This window comes from Hyla sarda, chromosome 12, assembly GCF_029499605.1.
Source record: "Hyla sarda isolate aHylSar1 chromosome 12, aHylSar1.hap1, whole genome shotgun sequence".
NCBI lineage: Eukaryota > Metazoa > Chordata > Amphibia > Anura > Hylidae > Hyla > Hyla sarda.
The window spans coordinates 25818594-25839870 of record NC_079200.1 but is presented as its reverse complement, the minus strand read 5'-3'; the positions used below and the strand labels follow the sequence as shown (position 1 = coordinate 25839870).

General features: G+C 43.6%; 1 protein-coding gene across 1 annotated transcript; it reads left to right on the top strand.

The window, feature by feature from the left end:
• The first annotated feature begins 1472 nt into the window (after positions 1–1472).
• PGAP3 (post-GPI attachment to proteins phospholipase 3) lies at positions 1473–20918 on the top strand. Its single transcript, XM_056547802.1, has 8 exons — positions 1473–1683; positions 6397–6494; positions 14197–14349; positions 15019–15081; positions 15207–15268; positions 17121–17257; positions 17660–17864; positions 20353–20918. Exons 1-8 carry the CDS (start codon positions 1518–1520, stop codon positions 20411–20413), a joined length of 945 nt encoding a protein of 314 aa, XP_056403777.1. The 5' UTR covers positions 1473–1517; the 3' UTR covers positions 20414–20918.
• Positions 20919–21277: the final 359 nt, after the last annotated feature.

Genomic DNA, 21277 nt, shown 5'->3' with positions numbered 1-21277 from the left:
GAGAGCGGAGCCGCGCGCGCCAGCACATGACAGCAGGGGACGGGAACGGGTAAGTGACCTGGGATGCGATTCGCGAGCGGGCGCGTCCCGCTGTGCGAATCGCATCCCCAACGGCCATGACAGTGCAGCGCTCCCGGTCAGCGGGACTGACCGGGGAGCTGCAGGGAGAAAGACGCCGTGAGCGCTCCGGGGAGGAGCGGGGACCCGGAGCGCTAGGCGTAACAATCCTGGCTGGACCAGGCTCTATCAATGGATCGCAGAGCTGACAGATCAATTAGTTCAATAGAACTCTATTGATCTGTATGAGGAATCTAATGATTCCTCCTATAAGTCTAATAAAGTGTTAAAAAAAAAAAGAAAAAAAAAAAGTTTTAATAAAAGTTTAAAAAAACACACATTAACCCTTCCATGTTAAAAGTTCAAATCACCCCCTTTTCCTATATAAAAACATGCAAACATAATAAAAATAAACATATTTGGTATCGCTTTGTGCGTAATTGTACGACCTATTAAAATATAACATTATGTATCCCGTACGGTAAATGTATAAAAAATACCAAACCACAGAATTGCAATTTTTATAATATCCCAGAAAAAAAAAAGTTAAAAAGTGATTAAAAAGTCAGATCAACACAAAATGGTACCGAAACAAAAAACTGATTATGGCGCAAAAAATTTGCCCTCATACAGCCTGGTATGTGAAAAAAAAATAAAGCTACAGGGGTTAAAAAATGGCAATTAAAAAAATTCAAAAGAGTTCTGAATTTTTTTCTAATTTGTAAAACATGACGAAAACTATACAAATCTGGTATCTCTGTAATCAGGCGACCTAAAGTATGAAACTAACATGTTACCTCAACCACAAGGTAAATGGCGCAGAAAAGAAAAACCACCAAATCTGCAAAATTATCTTTTACTATTTCAATTTCACTTCACCTATTTTTTGGTTCAGAGAATATGTTATTGAAAAATTAAAAGGCATCATTATAGTAGGTAGTTATGGCTATTATAGGGCGAGGAGGAAAAAACGAGAGCGTAAAAGCGAAAATTGGCCCCGACAAGTGGATCGTCATGAGGTACAAGTAGATTTTGCTCCGTTTTATTCCTGTGGACAAGTAGTTTTTTTATAAAATTTCCACACCCCTGTATATATATATATATATATATATATATATATATATATACACAGATGTGAATGCAAGGTGCAGGTGTACAGCCTGGATGTAATGGGAATCTGCTCTCTGTCCGGGCATGATGGGAATTGTAGTTTTGCAACAGCTGGAGACCCACAGGTTGGAATACACTGGCATTAGTGTGTGCATATTGTAATAGTTGTCTCCATTATGTTACTAAAATGACATCACAATTCTTACAACTATTCCCCAGTGGAGGCAGCAGTGTTCAGCGTGTAAGCGGAACCCTAACGCTGGGTCCCGTTTTCCGGGGGGACGATATTGACAACCGGACTCACAGTACGGAAGTGGCTTCAGAGGCGGAAGCGCCGGTTTCCCCCGGTCATGGCCCCGTTGCTTGTATTGTTCCTGGCCGGGGTGGCAGTCGCTTCTCGGGGTGACCGGGAGCCTGTGTACCGGGAATGTGTGTCTGCCTGCGAGCAGAGGAACTGTACCGGGGCCCGGCTGCAGGATTTCCGGGCCGAGCAGCCGCTGTACATGAGGCTGACCGGTGAGAGGCGCTATGGGGAGACCTCCGGATGGGGGAGGGGGCTTCTGCAGGCTCTATACAACCTAGGGGGCAGAGCTGGTATTGTGTGCTCCTAATACTGGAAACGGGGACAGACTGAGGGGGATATTTAGCGCCACACCTGTCCTGAGGTTGTGTGTGGTATTACTACTGTGCTCCATTCACTTCAATGGAACAGAGCTGCATTACCACACGCCACCTGAGGACTAGTGTGATGCTGTTTCTTAAAGGAAGCAGCTATGTTTTCCTTTATCCTGCATAATCACTTAACCCCTTGAGGAAACAGCATTTTTTGTTATTTTTTCCTCCTCAACTTTTAACCCCTTTATGACCCAGCGATTTAATTTTTTTTTTGCTTTCCCTCCTCACAGCAGGGTGTCTCGTTGTTATGGCACGGACCCAACCCGAGGGTCGGCATCTTGTCCGCTCACCTGCCACGTCACGGGTGGCTTTTGTTTTGCGCCACCAATTGTACTTTGTAACAACACCTGTCATTTTAATTGAAAATGTTCAGCAATAATAAGTGTTATTTGTAGTGGGGAAAAGTGCTGAAAATTTTCCAAGTCCCACCCCTACAATTTAGCGATTTGGGGGATTTTTGGTTTTACACAGAGCACTTTACGGTAAAACTGACAGGTTCTCTTTATTCTGTGGGTCAATACGATTAAAATGATTTTTACATTTTGTTCCGAACGCTGGCTGCGGTGGTTGTGATGTCACAGCCACGCCCCTCATTATCTCACACCACGCCCCTCAATGCAAGTCTATGGGAGGGGGAGTGGCGGATGCCACGCCCCCTCCCATAGACTTGCATTGAGGGGGTGAGGCAGGACATCACGACGCCCGCACCCAGCGTTTGGAACAAAATGTTCTGAATGCTGGGGCAGTGGAGTACCCCTTTAATGTGCCCAGTAGGTCCTGATATGTCCTCCAGAAGATCCTTTGCAGAATTCAGTTAAATTGTGCGCAGGAGGAGGGGCTTCACCGGCTCAATTTACATATTCATTGTCTGTGACTCCACTTCACTAGGAGGATGTGGAGTAGTTCCAGCCACCGCTCCATATAAAGTGCATTGAATGGCCCTTCATGCTTGTGCAAGCAACAATCTGCACTGCATACCAAGGGGGAAAATGGGTTATAGAAGAGGCTACAAAACCTGGAGTGGCCAAAGGCAGTTCACTATGTAACAAAAGGAGGTATAGTGCCAGCCAGGGTCTCTGCCCAGTATATCAGGTGAAGTGCCTCGTGCAAAATCCACCTACATGTAGCAGAAGTAAAGTGACATGAACAGTGCCCCGTTACAATTGTGAGGTGGTATCGTGCCAGACCCAGTGTTCTATATAACAGAAGGAGCTCAAATCCCAGCAAGCATTGCCCATACCAGGGTACCCACAGTCAGTGCCCCATGTAACAGCAAGAGCTCAATTGCCATGAACAGTGCCCCGTGCATGTGTCATTCACAGTCAGGGAAAACCCTTACTAAACCCCCCCCCCCCATAAAATAGTAACATTTATTGTGTACTGTTTAAAATTTGTAAATAATAAAATGATCAGCGGTATGTAAGGGGTTAATCTGGGAGAGTAATTTGACTTCTCCACTCTGGGAATAATGTGCTGCCTATATACACACACTGTTGTTGTGCGCTCCTGACTGGATATGACAGCGCTATATCCCTACTGTTATATACCACTATGCCGCTGGGTTAAAACATGAACTGATAGCCTCCCCGACGTTTCGCTGACGAATCAGCTTTGTCAAGGGCTGTGAGGTTGTTTATGATTTAATGCCTTGGAACCTTCAGGGATCTTTCTTTTGGTGTCAAGCAAATCCACAGTCAGCACCCCATTACAACACTGTGGGGGTAAGCCACTACCCAAACCAGGACCAGCCAAAGTCATTGCCAGCCACAACTGGTGCCCTGTTACATCAGTCAAGAGATCAATGCCCAGCCATATTGCCCCAGGCCCAGACCAACCACAATCAAGGTTTTCTATATAAGTAGAAGGTGACATCCTCAGTGCCCAACCAAGGCTAATTAAGGGGTAGGGAAGGAAATACAGATGGGCAGGGTTGTATTTATGGCTGGGCGATATACCGGTTCATACCAAATACCGAAATTTTTGTGCTGCAAGATATGAATTTTAACCCATACCGGAATACCGGTTTGGCCCCTCTCCCTCGGGAATAAATGAGTTATCAGCCCAGCGCTGCGGTGTCCCCATCGGGGAACTAATCATATGTGGCCCGCGAGCGCTGTTATGTGCCCCCCCCCCCCCCCAATTAATTATCAGCCAGCACTGCTACTCACATATGTCACCTGCAAGCACTGCCCTCCTGGTCCTCCTGTTTGTTGTGACCGCTGGCGCTGACACTCTATATCAGTGGTCTTCAACTTCCAGATGTTGCAAAACTGCAACTCCCAGCATGCCTGGAGAGCCAACGGCTGTCCGGGCATGCTGGGAGTTGTAGTTTTGCAACATCTGAAGGTCCGCAGATTGCAAACCACTGCTCTATACTGTAAAAGGTAAACAAAATAAACTTTAAAGGAAAACTGTCAGATATTTTCTCCCGCACTATCTACAGGTACTGGCTGATAGTGCGGGAGACACTGATTAAAACGAGCCCTACCTTGTCCGGATCCGCCCGGCCATTGTAGTTTTATTATCCTTTTGAAATCTTCTGTAACTGGCACGGCCGGGGCTCCTGCAGGTTAACTGGCACTGACGTCAGCGGCGCTTATGAATATTCATCTCCCCTCCCACCAGTTCTCCCTCTCTTTGCCGCTCCTAACTGGGGGGAGGGGGGATGAATATTTATAAGCGGCGCTGACGTTAGTGCCAGTTAACCTGCAGGAGCCCCACCCGTGCCAGTTACAGAACATTTCCACAGATAATAAAACTACAATTGCGGGAGAACGGCGGCGCAGATCCGACTAAGGTAGGGCTCGTTTTAATCAGCATCTCTCGCACTATCCCACCAGTACCTGTGGATAGTGCGGGAGAAAATATCTGACAGTTTTCCTTTAACTTACCTTCCCCGTCGGTCCAGACTTGCTTCCCAGGGAGTGGAATGTCGGACAGCCGTCAGCCTATCACCGGCCGCAGAGATGTTCCGCCTCGGCTGGTGATAGGCTGAGCGCACTGTCATGTAAGAAGCCGGCCAGAGCTTTTTAGATGACAGTGGGCTCAGCCTATCATCGGCCGAGGCGGAACATCGCTGCGGCCGGTGATAGGCTGACGGCTGTCCGACGTTCCCGTCCCCAGCGTAAGGCTGACGTCGGAACATGTGAGTTTATTTTGTTTAACTTTTGCAGCCCGGGCATTGGGATACCGAATAGGGATACCGCACAGTATAGAGGTCAGCGCTGGCGGCCGCAACAAGCAGGAGAACCAGGAGGCAGCGCTTGCGGGTGACATGTGAGTAGTACCCCGATGGGGACAGTGCATAAGTTACAAAAAATACCGCGATACACCTATTTGGCCATACCGCCCAGCCCTAGTTGTATCTATACTAGATTATCACTTTACTGTAGAGTGACCACACAAATTAATTAGAAAGGCATGTGCAGCGAAACGCTTTTCATCTTGGTCAAATAAATATTTTCCACCATTCCTGCCATGTCCGATTTGGGTCCGTCAGCGGCATCCATATCTTGCTGCTAACCATATAGAAGCCTCTATCATTCTACTGCCACATAGAATAAGCTTGAGGGCTGCAGACAGGTCCCTACTTTCATTCATTCACCCTGATCATTGCTGTGTATGAACTACACAACTTACTGGGTAAGCGGCTGTTATCCCATATCACTTACCCTACCTCCGGTATTGTTTTACTCTATGGAGCGCTCCTCCGTTCTCTCTTAGACTCTGTAGGAAGGTTGGATGGTAAGTGACAGCTTTATGAGACAAGAAGTGAGAGCCCTGCTGGGGGCAGCAGCTCCAGAATTAAGGGAGCCCAATGATTGACAGCTTTATAATTCAGGAAGGCAAATCTGCAGTGATTAGCCCTTATGTATCAACTCTGTATAATACCTCACCAGCAGCCTTTTCACCTGACAGTGCCAGATATTTTATTCTCCTACATTGCTAACCTTACCGTGTATATCCACGTCCTCTCTAATGCATAGAACATCTGCTATTGAAAACATAAGGATCAAACCAGTCAGATTTTAAAAGGGTACTCCACTGGAAAACTGTTGGCACGCAACTGGTGCCAGAAAGTTAAACAGATTTGTAAATTACTTCTATTAAGACATCTTAATCCTTCCAGTACTTATCAGCTGATGTATGCTGCACAGGATGTTCTTTACTTTTTGAATTTCCTTTCTGTTTGACCACAGTGCTCTCTGCTATCCAGAGGATTTGCTCCTACTCTGGACAGTTCCTGACATGGACAGAGGTGTCAGCAGAGAGCACTGTGCTCAGACAGAAAATAAATTCAAAAAGAAAAGAACTTCCTGTGGAGCATACAGCAGCTAAGTACTGGGAGGATAAAGATTTGTAAATAAAAGTAATTTACAAATTGTTTAATTTTCTATCACCAGTTGGTAAAAAAAAAAAATGTTTTCCAGCGGAGTACCCCTTTAGCTTTTTCCTGATGGTATCTGACACAGTTAAAATACCAGACAGCCCATGACAGGAGTCCCTGACCCTGATTGTGGTCTTATTCATTTTGTCTGTCTTCTTTGTCCACAGGGTGGGTTTGCCTGGATGATTGCCGGTATCAGTGTATGTGGGACACAGTGTCCCTCTATGTCAAAGAAGGATTCGCTGTGCCACAATTTCATGGCAAGGTAAGTCCTGGGACAAGACAGGAATGTGATTTATAGGCTGAACAATATGCTGGATGCAGGGACAGAAATAATTATCCTAAACCAGGGATACATGCGAGATAGATGATGGCTGAATATTTATCTGTTTCTTACTTAGAGTACCTGTCATGATCTTGTAAAATGTTATAATCCTCCCAGTTTACTGCCGCTATGATTTTTTATAATTTTTTTAGTTTTATACCTTGATATTGCTCTGTATTTTCTGCTTAGTCTGTCAGATTCACAGACTAGGAAGGGGCCTTCCCCAGCAGGTGGGACATCATCTGAAGCCATACAGGGGAGAACTTCCTCCCTCACTCTGCTTCACACAGCCCAGAGCAGTTCAGTGTGAGATGAGCTATGATTGGCTGAGGCTGCATTCCCCCCCCCCGAAATGTGTGCAAAATGTGGGAAATGTGCTCTGGTCAAGTATGGAGACACCTAGTGGCAGCTTTTCTAAACACAAAACATAGAAAACTTAATTTTGTATAAGCACAGTACATTAGAAATACTTTCTTATTTACCATAAGGAGTGCAATAGCAAAAAATAGTTTTAACCTGTTAAGGACCCAGGGTGTACCTGTACGTCCTGAGTCCACTCCCGAAGTTTAACATAGCGGGTCAGGCCCAGCCTCTAACAATGGCCGGGACCCGTGGCTAAAAGCGCGCGGCATTGATCGCGGTGCCGCACGCTATTAACCCTTTAGACGCGGCGTACAAAGTTGAACGCTGCGTCTAAAGTGAAAGTATGCCGGTTAGCTCAGGGAGCTGTTCGGGATAGCCGCGGCGAAATCACGGCATCACGAACAGCTGACAGGACAGCAGGAGGGCCCCTACCTGCCTCCTCGGTGTCCGATTGCCGAATGACTGCTCAGTGCCTGAGATCCAGGCATGAAAGGTCAAGCGGCAGAATCATCGATCACTAGTTTCTTATGAGAAACCACTGATCAATGTAAAAGATCAGTGTGTGCAGTGTTATAGGTCCCTATGGGAGCTATAACACTGCAAAAAAAAGTGATTAAATATCATTTAACCCCTTCCCTATTAAAAGTTTGAATCACCCCCCTTTTCCCATTAAAAAACAAACAAACCGTGTAAATAAAAATAAACATGTGGTATCGCCGCGTGCGGAAATGTCCGAATTATAAAAATATATTGTTAATTAAACCGCTCTGTCAATGGCGTACGCGCAAAAAAATTCCAAAGTCCAAAATTGTGCATTTTCGGTCACTTTTTATATCATGAAAAAATGAATAACAAGCGAGCAATAAGTCCTATCAATGCAAAAATGGTACCGCTAGAAACTTCAGATAACGGCGCAAAAAATTAACCCTCATACCGCCCCATATACGCAAAAATAAAAAAGTTATAGGGGTGAGAAGATGACAAGTTTAAATGTATAAATTTTCCTGCATGTAGTTTTGATTTTTTTCCAGAAGTCCGACAAAATCCAACCTATATAAGTAGGGTATCATTTTAACCGTATGGACCTACAGAATAAAGATAAGGTGTCATTTTTACCGAATAATGTACTGTGTAGAAACGGAAGCCCCCAAATTTACAATATGGCGTTTTTTTTTTTTTCTATTTTGTCTCACAATGATTTTTTTTTCCGTTTCGACGTAGATTATTGGGTAAAATGACTGATGTCATTACAAAGTAGAATTTGTGATGCAAAAAATAAGCCATAATATGGATTTTTAGGGGAAAAATTTAAAATTTAAATTTATGATTTTTTAAAGGTAAGGAGGAAAAAAGGAAAATGCAAAAACGGAAAAACCCTGGGTCCTTAAGGGGTTAATGAAAGTACCTATTTAATCGTAAACATGCAAAAACCTGTCCTAGATACCTATGTCACCTGGTTATGAACAGGACAAACAAAGGCTTGGACATGCTGAGCTCCAACATGCCCATATGTGTGCCCTTTGTGATAGGGGACTAAGCATGGGTCAACCCTATTGAAATTTAACAAACTCGTCCTTCTTTCTCCTGACACCTGCCTTTTGGGGGAAAGTTGGGGTTTCACAATAAATATTCTCCAAAATCGGTGGCTTTGGCTGATTTATCTTTGGGGTCTAATCACACGTACAGTATCCAGCGCATATTTCATGCGCAGGATTTGAAGCGATGTTCAGTCATTTAGTTTACATTGAATATGCGCAGTATACTGTATGTGTGATTAAACCCGAAAGCTAGGTTTCCACTAGATTTTTTGTGTGCCAAAACCCCAATAAAAATGCCCATTCTGCCGCATGGCGTTTTTTTTTTTTTTTGTGAAAAAACACTGCGGCCATATGTTAGCTGCGAGTCAATAGGGAACTGCAAAGTGCCAGACCCATTTTTTTTTTTTTTTTTTTAAAGGGGCCATTTAAAAATAATATATTTGTTATAATTAATTTTGTTAAACTTTTTATTAATAATGTATTTTAATAATGTGTTGAATAAAGTGTGTGTTTTATTAACTTTTTTCTTAATTTTTTTACATTACATTTTTACTACTACTCCCAGCTTGGAATACACATGTGCTAATTGACAGATCGCCCCGGGTGTCACTTCTGACTTCCGTTGCGATCCTCCTGTATAATGTATAGATGCGGGCAACCGGCTGCTCTTCTATGGTCCCCTGCACTGCCGTATATATATATATATATACACACCTATTCATATTTCCCACAGAGCTGTGATTGGCCGGATGGTTCCAGCCAATCACAACTCTCTGTGGGAAATATGAATAGGTGTGTATATATACGGAAGTGCAGAGGACCATAGAAGAGCGTCCAGCTGCCCGCATCTATACATTATACAGGAGGATTGCGACAGTTGTCAGAAGTGACACCCGCTGTCATCTTTCCTTAACTGCAGATACTACTGCTTCCAACATGGAGCACACTCTGCTCTATGCTGGGAGCTGTAGTACCTACATTAATAGACAGCTCACAACAGGTGTCAGAAGTGACACTTGCTGCAATCTGTCTGTTAGTACAGGTACTATAACTCTCAGCATGGAGCAGAGTGTGCTCCGTGTTGGGAGCAGTAGTACCTGCAGTAAGGGACAGATCGCAGCAAGTGTCACTCCTGACACCTGTTGTGATGTTCCTGATCTGAATTTCGGGAATCAGCTGTGCTCACGGTTACAGAGCTGGGAGAACAGCTGATGCTGAGCAGTAGATATAGGTCGTATATCTACTGCCCAGCAAGAACTTAAAGTGAGCCTGCAATGTGTATGCAGTATACATATTGCTGGCTCACTCAACCCATTGCTGAGCTGTGAGCTGTGCACTATGCACCAGCCCATCAAAGAAAGAGTTAATTTACACTGCTGGGCAGTGAAGGTTAACCCTTTGAGCGGTATACGCTATATAAAGCTATCCCCTTACCTCCTGGGCGGGGGTGGTAACAGGCTGGCGTTATTTAGGCTGGGGAGGGCCAGTAACAATGGTCCTCGCCCACCCTGGTAACGTCAGGCTGTTGCTGCTTGCTTTGTATGTACCTGAGAATAAAAATACGGGAAACCCTACAGATTATTGTTTTTTTACCCCGCCATTTTTGCTGCTCCGGGTCTGTTGGGACCGCCACCTCTGTGGCGGTGGGTACCGGGGTAATAATTGGGGGTTAGCGCTAGCTGTTTTTGGGGCTAACGCTAAGCCCCGGCTTAGTAATGGATTCCGTCTACAAGACGACTTCCACTACTAAGCCTGAAAATTCAATTTAAAAAAAACACTCCCCCACAGCCCTCGTTAACCATTTTATTAAAAGAAAAAAAGTCTAGTTCATCGCCGTAATCCACCGAATCCGCCGCAATCCTCTGCATACACGGATCTGAAACGAGAAGAAAAAAGAAACACAAAAAATAGATTAGGACATTTTTGGCGCTTTCCGCTGGGGAGAGTGCCCATAATGCAATGTCTTCCCAAACAGAGAGCGTCCAATTGTTGCAAAACTACAGTCTTTGGCTGTCTGGGCATGCTGGAAGTTGTAGATTAGCAACAGCTGGAGTCTCCCTGTCTGGGAAGACACTGGCAGAAAGGTCTGTTCACATTATACAAAACGTACATTGTGAACACAGCCTCGTACTTACCACTCTGCATCCTGTCTGTAGCTCCGCCCCTAATGACATCATCACTAGGGGGCGGGGCTACACACACCCGACTGGGAGCGAGGGAGGTGAGGGGGGTCTTCTCTTCTATATACAATATATACAGCTATCTATAGATTGCTGTATAAAGTGAATACCGCCCAAAGGGGCTATAGGAGGAGGGAGTCCTGTCAGTATAGTGACAGGATTCCCTGCTCCAGTATAGTATACATGGGTACACTATGCATCCCTGCTATACATCACTCCTCACCTCCTTACACTCTGTGGACCGGGCGCTCAGCATCCGACCCACAGAGTGGTACCCTAAAGGCAGTGGGAAAACTGCCACAGGGGACAAATTTGACTATTTCCACCCACCAGGAAAAACGCCAGAAAAAACTGCCAAAACGCAGGAAAAAGCTGTGGCAGTTTTTTCTGGCGTTTTTTTTATGTATTTAAAAAAAAAAAGTGGAAATCTAGCCTCAAGGTGAATCAGCCAAACCCACCGATTTCATGCTGTGGATGCGCCGACAGCAGTCACAAGAGTGAGCTCTCTGCTGCGGCCGGGTAGCTGTGTGTGTTTGCTGCCATGAGCTGACACACAGAGCTACCCAGCCGCAACAGGAAGCTCGCTCTTGTGACTGCCATCGAAGCATACGCAGCATGAAATCCGATGTAGACGTGCTCCATGTGACCCTACCCGTAATAGGATTTTTCAGGGTTCTGACACCTAGTACCCTTGTCGATCAGCGGTTCAGTGAGCAATGGCTCTGGCATATACACAGTGAATGGAGCTGAATCTGTTGGCTCTGTCCACTCTCTAGTGGCTGTGGTTGGTTACTGCAGCTCAGCTCCAATTGAAGTACATAGTAACTGAGCTGTCGTAACCCAGCACAGCCATTACACACTTATGGAGCTGAAGATCCTGAATCCATGATCTGTGCTGCAGCTCGCATGAACAGTTATTGATAGCCTATCCTGAGCACAGGCCATCAAACCGTTTTCCATGTATTGGTAGAAATCAACAAGAATTATTATGAAATCTTATTAAAGGGGTATTCCAGGAAAAAACTGGCTCCAGAAAGTTAAACAGATTTGTAAATTACTTCCATAAAAAAAAAAAATCTTAATCCTTCCAATAATTATCAGCTGCTGAAGTTGAGTTGTTCTTTTCTGTCTGGCAACAGTGCTCTCTGCTGGCATCTCTGGTTGTCTCGGGAACTGCACAGAGTAGAAGAGGTTTGCTATGGGGATTTGCTTCTAAACTGGGCGGTTCCCAAGACAGGTGTCATCAGAAAGAACTTAGACAGAAAATAACTCAACTTCAGCAGCTCATAAGTACTGAAAGGATTAAGATTTTTTTTAATAGAAGTAAATTACAAATCTGTTTGACTTTCTAGAGCCAGTTGATATATAAAAAAAAAACTGTTTTTTTTCCTGGATAACCCCTTTAAAGCGCTGAACCCCATTATTTACACCTTGCAAAAGTGACAAAATAGGTTGGGAATAAAGCAGTAGTGAACTGCATTATAAATGACTTATTTATTTTTATTTCTTCTCAGCAGAAAGACACAGCAATCTGCAGTAAAGGGGGTTCTCCAATTGGCCCTTATGTTTACTTACCTTGACGATGCACTCTCCCTGCTCTTCGGATGACCAGCTGAAGCTACAGTATGTGGCTGTAGTGCAGTGTTTCCCAACCAGGGTACCTCCAGCTGTTGCAAAACTACAACTCCCAGCATGCCCGGACAGCCTTTGGCTGTCCGGGCATGCTGAGAGTTGTTGTTTTGCAACAGCTGGAGGCACCCTGGTTGGGAATCACTGCTGTAGTGGGTACAGAAAATCGTCTGCAGAACTGGGAGAGGGCGTCATCGGAGGAAGTAAATAGGGACTGGAGAAGTAACACTGGACTCTGCAAGGAAAGTATACTGTATTATTTTACACCCCTAGCAATCATTATTGTTTTTATTTAAATCCTAGAACCCCCTGCAAAGCCTCATATAAGAATGCTTTTGCAGTCAAAAGTGTTTATAAAATCTACCGTTGAATTATGAGCTTCCAGAATAATGTTTTGGGGCTTTTCTATTGATGAACTGTTCTTAAAGGGGTACTCCACTGGAAAACTTTTATTTTTTTATTTTTTATTAACTGGTGCCAGAAAGTTAAACAGATTAGTAAATTACTTCTATAAAAAAAAAAAAAATCTTAATCCTACCAGTACTCAATCCTACCAGCTGCTGAAGTTGAGTTGTTCTCTCCTGTCTGACAACAGTTCTCTCTGCTGACACCTCTGTCTGTCTCAGGAACTGTCCAGAGTAGGAGCAAATTCCCATAGAAAACCTCCCCTGCTCTGGACAGTTCCTGACACGGACAGAGGTGTCAGCAGAGAGCACTGTGGTCAGACAGAAAATAAACAACTCAACTTTAGCATCTGATAAGTACTGGAAGGATTAAGATTTTTCAATAGAAGTCATTTCCAAATCTGTTTAACTTTCTCAAGCCAGTTGATAAGAATTTTTTTTTTTTTTATGGAATACCCCTTTAACTTCACGGTCACTTCATTGTGCTGATCATTGGGGGTACAAGGGGGGGGGGGGGTCAGACTCCAATTAAACCATAGATTGGTGACCTACTCGAGAGAGAGATCAGCAGTGGAAAATCCCCCAAAATCCTTTGAAAGACACCTAATTCTCTTCACAAAGCACTTCCTTTTCTCTTTATACTAGGCAACGCAAGTGAAAAACACCCAAATAAACTGCAACAATAAAGAGTATAGTCAGTTGTAATGTTTTGTTTGAAGACTCAAATATGAAAAAAAAGGAACAGAGAAAAGCGCAACAATGTGCCGTTATTCTGGTGGTGGTATATAGATGTAGCTGTGCTCACCTTCTCGTGTTGCGCTCGGGACACAACACCGCACGTAGCTTGAATCCCTGGTATACAGGGGTCATAGGGTTCCGGAAGGGCTGCTCGCACTCCGCCGACCTTGAGGAAAGATCCTGGACGCCTGGTTTGCTGAGAAGAAATGCGAAGGATCTCTGATCCGAAAAAAGGTGGTGCCTTAGAGCGCTCCTTTCCAAAGGGGAGGGTGTGGAATTAATAGCCACACAATCGGAATGTAGATAAAAATCTGGAGATTTATTGCAGGTACAGTGCAAACATAGGATAACGCGTTTCGAGGGGTGGGACCCCCTCTTCGTCAGATCCTGATCTGACGAAGAGGGGGTCCCACCCCTCGAAACGCGTTATCCTATGTTTGCACTGTACCTGCAATAAATCTCCAGATTTTTATCTACATTCCGATTGTGTGGCTATTAATTCCACAACCTCCCCTTTGGAAAGGAGCGCTCTAAGGCACCAACCTTTTTCGGATCAGAGATCCTTCGCATTTCTTCTCAATGTTTTGTTTGATGCATAGAACTTCTACAGCATTTGCCCTTGTAGGCTGTCTGCACTTGGCATTGGTGCAAAACTACAACTCTGCATGCCTGGTAGTTTTACAACACCTGGAGGCACACTGGTTGGGAAACACTGCCTTATAGGGATATGCATATAGGTTGTGTAGACAGAAAAATCCCCTTATTACACAATTTTTGTTATCATTTGCAGTGGCCGTTCTCCCGGTTCCTGTTCTTCCAGGAGCCAGCGTCTGCCCTGGCCTCCTTCCTGAATGGAGTTGCAAACCTTCTGATGCTAAAGCGCTACCGATCCTCTGTTCCTGCTTCGTGCCCAATGTACCAAACATGCCTCAACTTTGCTATGGTAAGTACCAGCTGTGTGTCATCCTTAGCCCCCTTACAAACTACAGGTATCATCCTGCAAAAACCTCCATAATTACTCCCGGCAAAAAGTCCTGAAAACGTCCGTCAAAAAATCCCATTCATGTCATTGGGATTTTTTGACTATCCTTTTGCATCAGGCATGTCTGTTTTTACTATTGACCTTTATTTTTGGCGACACAAAAAATTTTTGGTCCGTCAAAAAAAAAAAATGGTGAAAAACAGTTAAAATTTAACATTGAAGTCTATGGGAACTGAATGTTCAAAAACAAAACATCCGTTATCATCAGTTATTGTCAGTTTTTTTTTAACAGCCGTTTTTTGTACTAAGCATGCTCAGTACACTTTTACAAAAAAGGGTTAAAAACCTGATAGAAAAAAACGAATGTTACTGGTAATAATGGATGATAACGGATGAACATCAGTTTTTTTTTTTATAAGAAACAAAACATAAAAAATAATGAATGGTGGTCATCAGTTATCATCCGTTATTACCAGTTATTGCATCAGTTTTTTTTTTTTTTTTCATCCGTTATTGTAAAATAATGGCAGTAAAAAAGCAGGATGATACCTGTAGTGTGAAAGGGGTCTTAGTAAGTCACCTTGCAGTCGAGACGATGTATTCAGTGTCCTCTTGGTTTGGTTTACACAGGTTTCCATAAATGCTTGGTTCTGGTCGACAATTTTCCACACCAGAGACACTGCGATCACTGAGGTAAACAGTGGAAGGATATGGGATCAGTGCTGTAAGGAAATGATTGCTTGCACAAATAGACTCATGCATGCGTACAGTGTCCATCTGTCAGTACCCTCTGCCACATTCACTGTCTGTCCCCACAGAAAATGGACTACTTCTGTGCCTCGGCAGTCATTCTGCACTCCATTTACCTTTGCTGTATGAGGTGAGTCCAGGAAGCGGTAAATAGATGGAAAGGCCATGTCTTTAATGCAGACTTTCTTCCCCAGTTCTTGTTGTGATCTTGTCTGCTCCCCCTCGCTGATACAGCTTCTGTAGGATCGTTTTTTATTGGAGTGAGCTGCGTTGTTCAGTTTCCATCCCCTGGCACAAGCACTGTCTTGCTTATCTGCTTTTCCTCTAGTGCAGTGTTTTCCAACCAGGGTGCCTTAAAGGGGTATTCTGGGTTTATACATCTTATCCCCCTATCCAAAGGATAGGGCATAAGATGTATGATCGCAGGGGTCCCGCGATCTTGGTGCAGCCTCTGGCATTCTGTGCCGGGCCCTGCTTTGGAGACCGTAACGTCACGCCATGCCCCCTCCATTCATGTCTATGGGAGGGGGCGTGACGGCCGTCACGCCCCCTCCCATAGACATGAATGGAGGGGGCGTGGCGTGACGTCACTAGGGTCGTGACCATGACGTCACGTCTCCGAAGCAGCGCCCTGCACAGAATGCTGGGGGCTGCACAGAGATCGCGAGGGTCCCCAGCGGCAGGACCCCCCCCTGCGATCATACATCTTGTCCCCTATCCTTTGGATAGGGGATAAGATGTATAAACCCGGAATACCCCTTTAGGGTACGTTCAGACGAGCGCATTTTCTGTGCGTATTTTGCTGCGGATCTGCCGCTGAAGGACCGCTGTATGCTGCCTTTACATGTGCCTGCTCGGAGCAGCAATATGCCGCTATGAGCAGACACACTGCAATGTGCGAGTCGCATGTTAATGAAAAATAGGCTTCTTTCTATTGTATTTTTCCCGATCAGTCCTGTCAGCAAGCATTTCTGCTGGAGTCCTAAACACTCAGAGCTGCCAGCCTGCTTTGTTCACAGCCAAACAGGCTGTGAACAAAGCAGGCTGGCAGCTCTGAGTGTTCTCCTTTGTGAACAAAGCAGACTGGCAGCTCGTAGTGTTTAGGACTCCAGCATGAGTCTGAAATGCTTGCTGCCAGGAACTGGTAGGGAGACCCCTAGTGGTCATTTCTTCAAAGTGGAAAATTAAATAGAAAGAAGCATATTTTTTTAATAACATGCAATTGTGAAGTTACTCTGCATACATTAATCTATAATATATCAAAAGTTTTTTTGATGAGAGGTACCCTTTAAAAAAATCTTAATTCTTTGAGTACTTATGAGCTGATGAAGTTGAGTTGTTCTTTTCTGTCTAAGTGCTCTCTGATGACACCTGTCTCAGGAACCGCCCAGTTTAGAAGCAAATCCCCATAGCAAAACTCTTCTACTCTGTGCAGTTCCTGAGACAAGCAGAGATGTCAGCAGAGATCACTGTTGCCCGACAGAAAAAAAACAACTCAACTTCAGCAGCTAATAATTATTGGAAGGATTAAGATTTTTTAATAGAAGTAATTTACAAATCTGGAGCCAGTTGATATAAAAAATAAAAGTTTTTCCCTGGAATACCCCTTTTAAGCTGTTTCAAAATGACAACTCCCAGCATACAGGGACAGCCTTTGGCTGTTCGGGCATGTCGGGAGCTGCAGTTTTGCAGCAACAACTGGAAGCAAGCTGATTGGGAAGCACTGCTCTAGTCTAAGCTGCCTTCCTCTTGCATGCACTTTCCCTACATTTCCCTTGCTACCTTATTTTTTTTTTTGTCTACTCTTTCCCAACCTTCTTGACTGCCTGCCTCAGCTGTTGTCCTCTTGCCCACACTTCCTCATTTGCTGCCCTCTAGCCCACATTACCTGCCTATTCGGATTTCCTTCTAAACAGTTTTGGCCATCTTGGATATGGGAAGTGTTTATTTTGGATCACTTGTAACTATATATCTCCTCCCAGGACTCTGGGACTTCGATATCCTGCTGTTGCCAATGTCTTTGGTGCTCTCCTGGTCCTTCTATTTGCCTGCCATGTGTCTTACTTGACCCTCGGACGCTTCGACTACAGCTACAACATGCTAGCCAACGCAAGCTTTGGTGAGTTGAAATAAGTTATGCATTGAGACCATCTCTTAAAGAAGACCACTTTACCATCTCCAGATCAGATATTATGTGACCGTGTATTAGGAGTTCTCCCACTGCAGGTTAAAGCTGCGGTGGAATTTCCGCAGCAGAAAATCCGCAGCAGATTACATTGACTTCGAAGGGGTCTGCGGCAGATGCAGATTTTCAGTGGGAAACCCACCGCAGTTTAAAGCCGCAACAGGAAACTCGCAGAATATGCACCCATGTGGATGTATCCTAACACTTAGTGGCCATTTACTTTGAGAAGGCTACTTTTCAGTGTCTGATTGCATTAATCTTGTATTTTTAAAGCATTTCCTATAGTTTTAAATTTGTATTGGACTCTGGATCACTAATGTCATTCTTTTTGTATAGGCATGGTTAACCTTGTGTGGTGGCTTGTGTGGTGCTTGAGGAGACACTCTCACCAGCCTTACCTCTGGAAATGTGTCCTGGTGGTTGTCCTATTACAAAGCCTGGCACTTCTGGAATTACTAGATTTTCCACCTGTCCTGTGGGTGCTGGATGCCCATGCCCTCTGGCACTTCAGCACCATCCCTTTGAACATTCTTTTCTACAGGTGAGTGACTAAGGGGATGTTGTGACAAAACTAATCAAGCCATGACTATGATATTACTAGAAGTTATACACTTACATCTAACCTTAAAATGAGTTGCATAAACAGCATAGCACCACAGGCTATGCTGTTTCTGTATTTCCCCTTTAAGGGCTCAAGCACATGGTCATATTATAACTTCATGCAACCTCTGGGTTGTATTAAAGTGGCCATACGGGTGAACAGACACTTACTGTGCCTCCAGGTGCCAAAGCATTCTATGGATATTTGTGGCCTGGTCCATTACATGTTATATTAACCGAAGCATTCTCACCTAAGATGTGCTTGTAGGGAGGAATATCTCTGTATTTATGACACCCAACAGAGCCGGCATGGAAGCACATGGAGGCCAAGAAGCATCTGCACGTGGCAGTCTTGATGTTTCACTTGCTACAGTAATTACTGATCCCCCGTGACTAACACTTTCCTCCTCCATGCCTCCACTTAATACAGATAATTGGCCTTGCTGGAATAGCATATTAATATCTGTGAGGGCTGGAGGATTCATCAAAGAAAGGCACCATGCACAGGGCTTATTTAGAAAGGTTGTACAATGTTAGAGGGATTTTCCGCCCCCCAGGGGCAGAAAATGGGAGGACAAATCCAAACATAAATACTTTACTCGCCCTTCAGAACACTTCCCTTTAATGCCACCGTCAAGCATGGGACGCTGCAAACAATGATTTGCCTCTGCAGTCATATTCCAGCCAAAGAAATGACCCCTGGAATTATAGGCCTATTAGCTTAACCTCCATTTTATGTTAAGTTATGGAGTATCTCAATAAAATGTATGAGGAATTGGTCCTGTCTGACTAACCTAAACAGCTTTTATGGGGAGGTGAGCTCAAGACGGGATCTGGGTTAATCGCTGGATGTCGTATATCTTGATACATAAAAGGTTGGTACACAAAATAAAATAGCTTGGGCTGGGGGAAAATGTTTATAAGTGGTTAAGTAATCTTTACAGATGATACTAAATTGTGGTAATAAGTGAACACAATAGATGACAGGGCACTGTATAAAGTAGATTACACAATGGAGGACAGTGCACTGTATAGAGCAGATAACACAACAGAGGACAGTGCACTGTTACGCATGGATCTGGATAGGTTGGAGGTTTGGGGTGTGAAGTGACAGATGAGGTTCAAAACTAATGAATGTAAACTTATGACACTGGGAGGAAAAATACAGGCTGGGAATATGAATTAAATGGGAAAACACTGGGGATGACTGACATAGAAAAGGACTTAGGAGTTTTATTTTACTCTAAGCTTGACTGTAGCAACTAGCAAGGAAAATAACATCATGTGGGGCATAAAAAGGGGCATAGATGCCCAGGACAAGGAAATAATTCTACCGCTGTACAAATCACTAGTCAGACCACACATAGAATACTGTGTACAGTACTGGTCAGACCACACATCGAATACTGTGTACAGTACTGGTCAGACCACACATCGAATACTGTGTACAGTACTGGTCAGACCACACATGGAATACTGTGTACAGTACTGGTCAGACCACACATGGAATACTGTGTACAGTACTGGTCAGACCACACATGGAATACTGTGTACAGTACTGGTCAGACCACACATAGAATACTGTGTACAGTACTGGTCAGACCACACATAGAATACTGTGTACAGTACTGGTCAGACCACACATAGAATACTGTGTACAGTACTGGTCAGACCACACATAGAATACTGTGTACAGTACTGGTCAGACCACACATAGAATACTGTGTACAGTACTGGTCAGACCACACATAGAATACTGTGTACAGTACTGGTCAGACCACACATAGAATACTGTGTACAGTACTGGTCAGACCACACATGGAATACTGTGTACAGTACTGGGCACCAGTGTGCAAGAAAGATATAGTGGAGCTGGAGAGGGTTCAAAGTCGGGCAACCAGGATAATACGGGGAATGGGAGGACTACAGTACCCAGAAAGATTATAAGAATTAGGGTTATTTAGTTTAGAAAAACAACAGTTTATGGATAAATTTCTGGAAAGTAATAACATTACAGGTTATGGATACTAGATCTATAGGGACAGTACATTGGTTCAGGGATTTATTCTGATTTGGAGTCAAGAAGGAATTTTTTTCTTCCTAAAATTAGGAAATTTGGTTTCTACCTCATGGGATGTTTTTACTTTCTCTGGATCAACACTATAGGGTTGTAGACCGAACTGAATAAGCATGTATTTTTTTTTCAGCCTTACAAACTATGTAACAGTGAGGTTTGTTGCAAAGTTTTTTTTAACTTTTTTTTTTATGCATGATAGTAAGAACCAAAGTGCACCTTCCCTGTAATCTTGACACGCCATTCCTATGGGCTGCTATACCGTATTCTGCCAGGAGATGGTGAACTTGTGTTTTGGATTTCAGATGAGCTCTGAGCTTTTTACACATTTACATTTTTATTTCTTTCCATATAGCTTCTTACAGGACGACAGCTTATATCTTCTGAAGGTGAACTCTGTAGAGAAACTGGACTAGACGGGGATAGATTCCTGGATTTGGATCCTACACTGACCTGCCCTGCCTGCTGTACTGGGAATGGAAGTGGCCATGATGTACCATTGTATTTTCCTCTCTGAGAGTGGGAGTCTCTAAAGTGCCTTATTGCTATTGTGAAAGTGACTGTGACATGAGTCTGGTACCCTGTGCAGTCAGTATCTATTTTCTGTGTAATGCTTACCTTGCATCTGTCTTCGGAATATATTTTGCCCACTGCTGGGACCAGTTGGTCTCAAACAAATCTTGCAGGTAATCTAGCTAGGTCTCATATCCTGTAGTAGATGGCAGATGTCAAGCTTGTGATTGTCATTTTTGCTTCTAATTAGGGACAAGCATATATATATATATATATATATATATATATATATATATATATATATATACATATATATATATATACACACACACACACACACACACGGGCCTTATTTTCTGAATTATATGGAGACTAAGTAGTCACTAACCCAAAGAAATTCTTAACTGGTGAAATATTGAAGGGTAAAATATTAATGGTTTTGCATGTGTGTGTGTGTGTGTGTGTGTATGTATATATATATATATATATATATGTATATATATATATATATTTGTGTTTGTGTGTATATATATATGTATATGTGTGTGTATATATATATATATATATATATATATATATATATATATATATATATATATATTAGGATAAAATGTAAATTTTACTTCTTATTTTATGCAATTGTTAGGCTGAGTTCCCAGCGATCAGACACTTATCCCCTATTTTTTGGAGAGGGTATAAGTTGTCCTTCACTGGACAACCCCTTTAAAGTCCCGGCGGTTGGGTCAAAACTTCCAGCACATCAATTT

What these genes read in the sequence shown, in the direction of transcription:
- PGAP3 (XM_056547802.1), top strand. Translation starts at nt 1,518, where the DNA reads ATGGCCCCGTTGCTTGTATTGTTCCTGGCCGGGGTGGCAGTCGCTTCT. An exon ending in TGCCACAATTTCATGGCAAG is followed by an intron (nt 6,495 to 14,196) that starts GTAAGTCCTGGG and finishes TATCATTTGCAG; the next exon opens with TGGCCGTTCTCCCGGTTCCT. An exon ending in CATGCCTCAACTTTGCTATG is followed by an intron (nt 14,350 to 15,018) that starts GTAAGTACCAGC and finishes TGGTTTACACAG; the next exon opens with GTTTCCATAAATGCTTGGTT.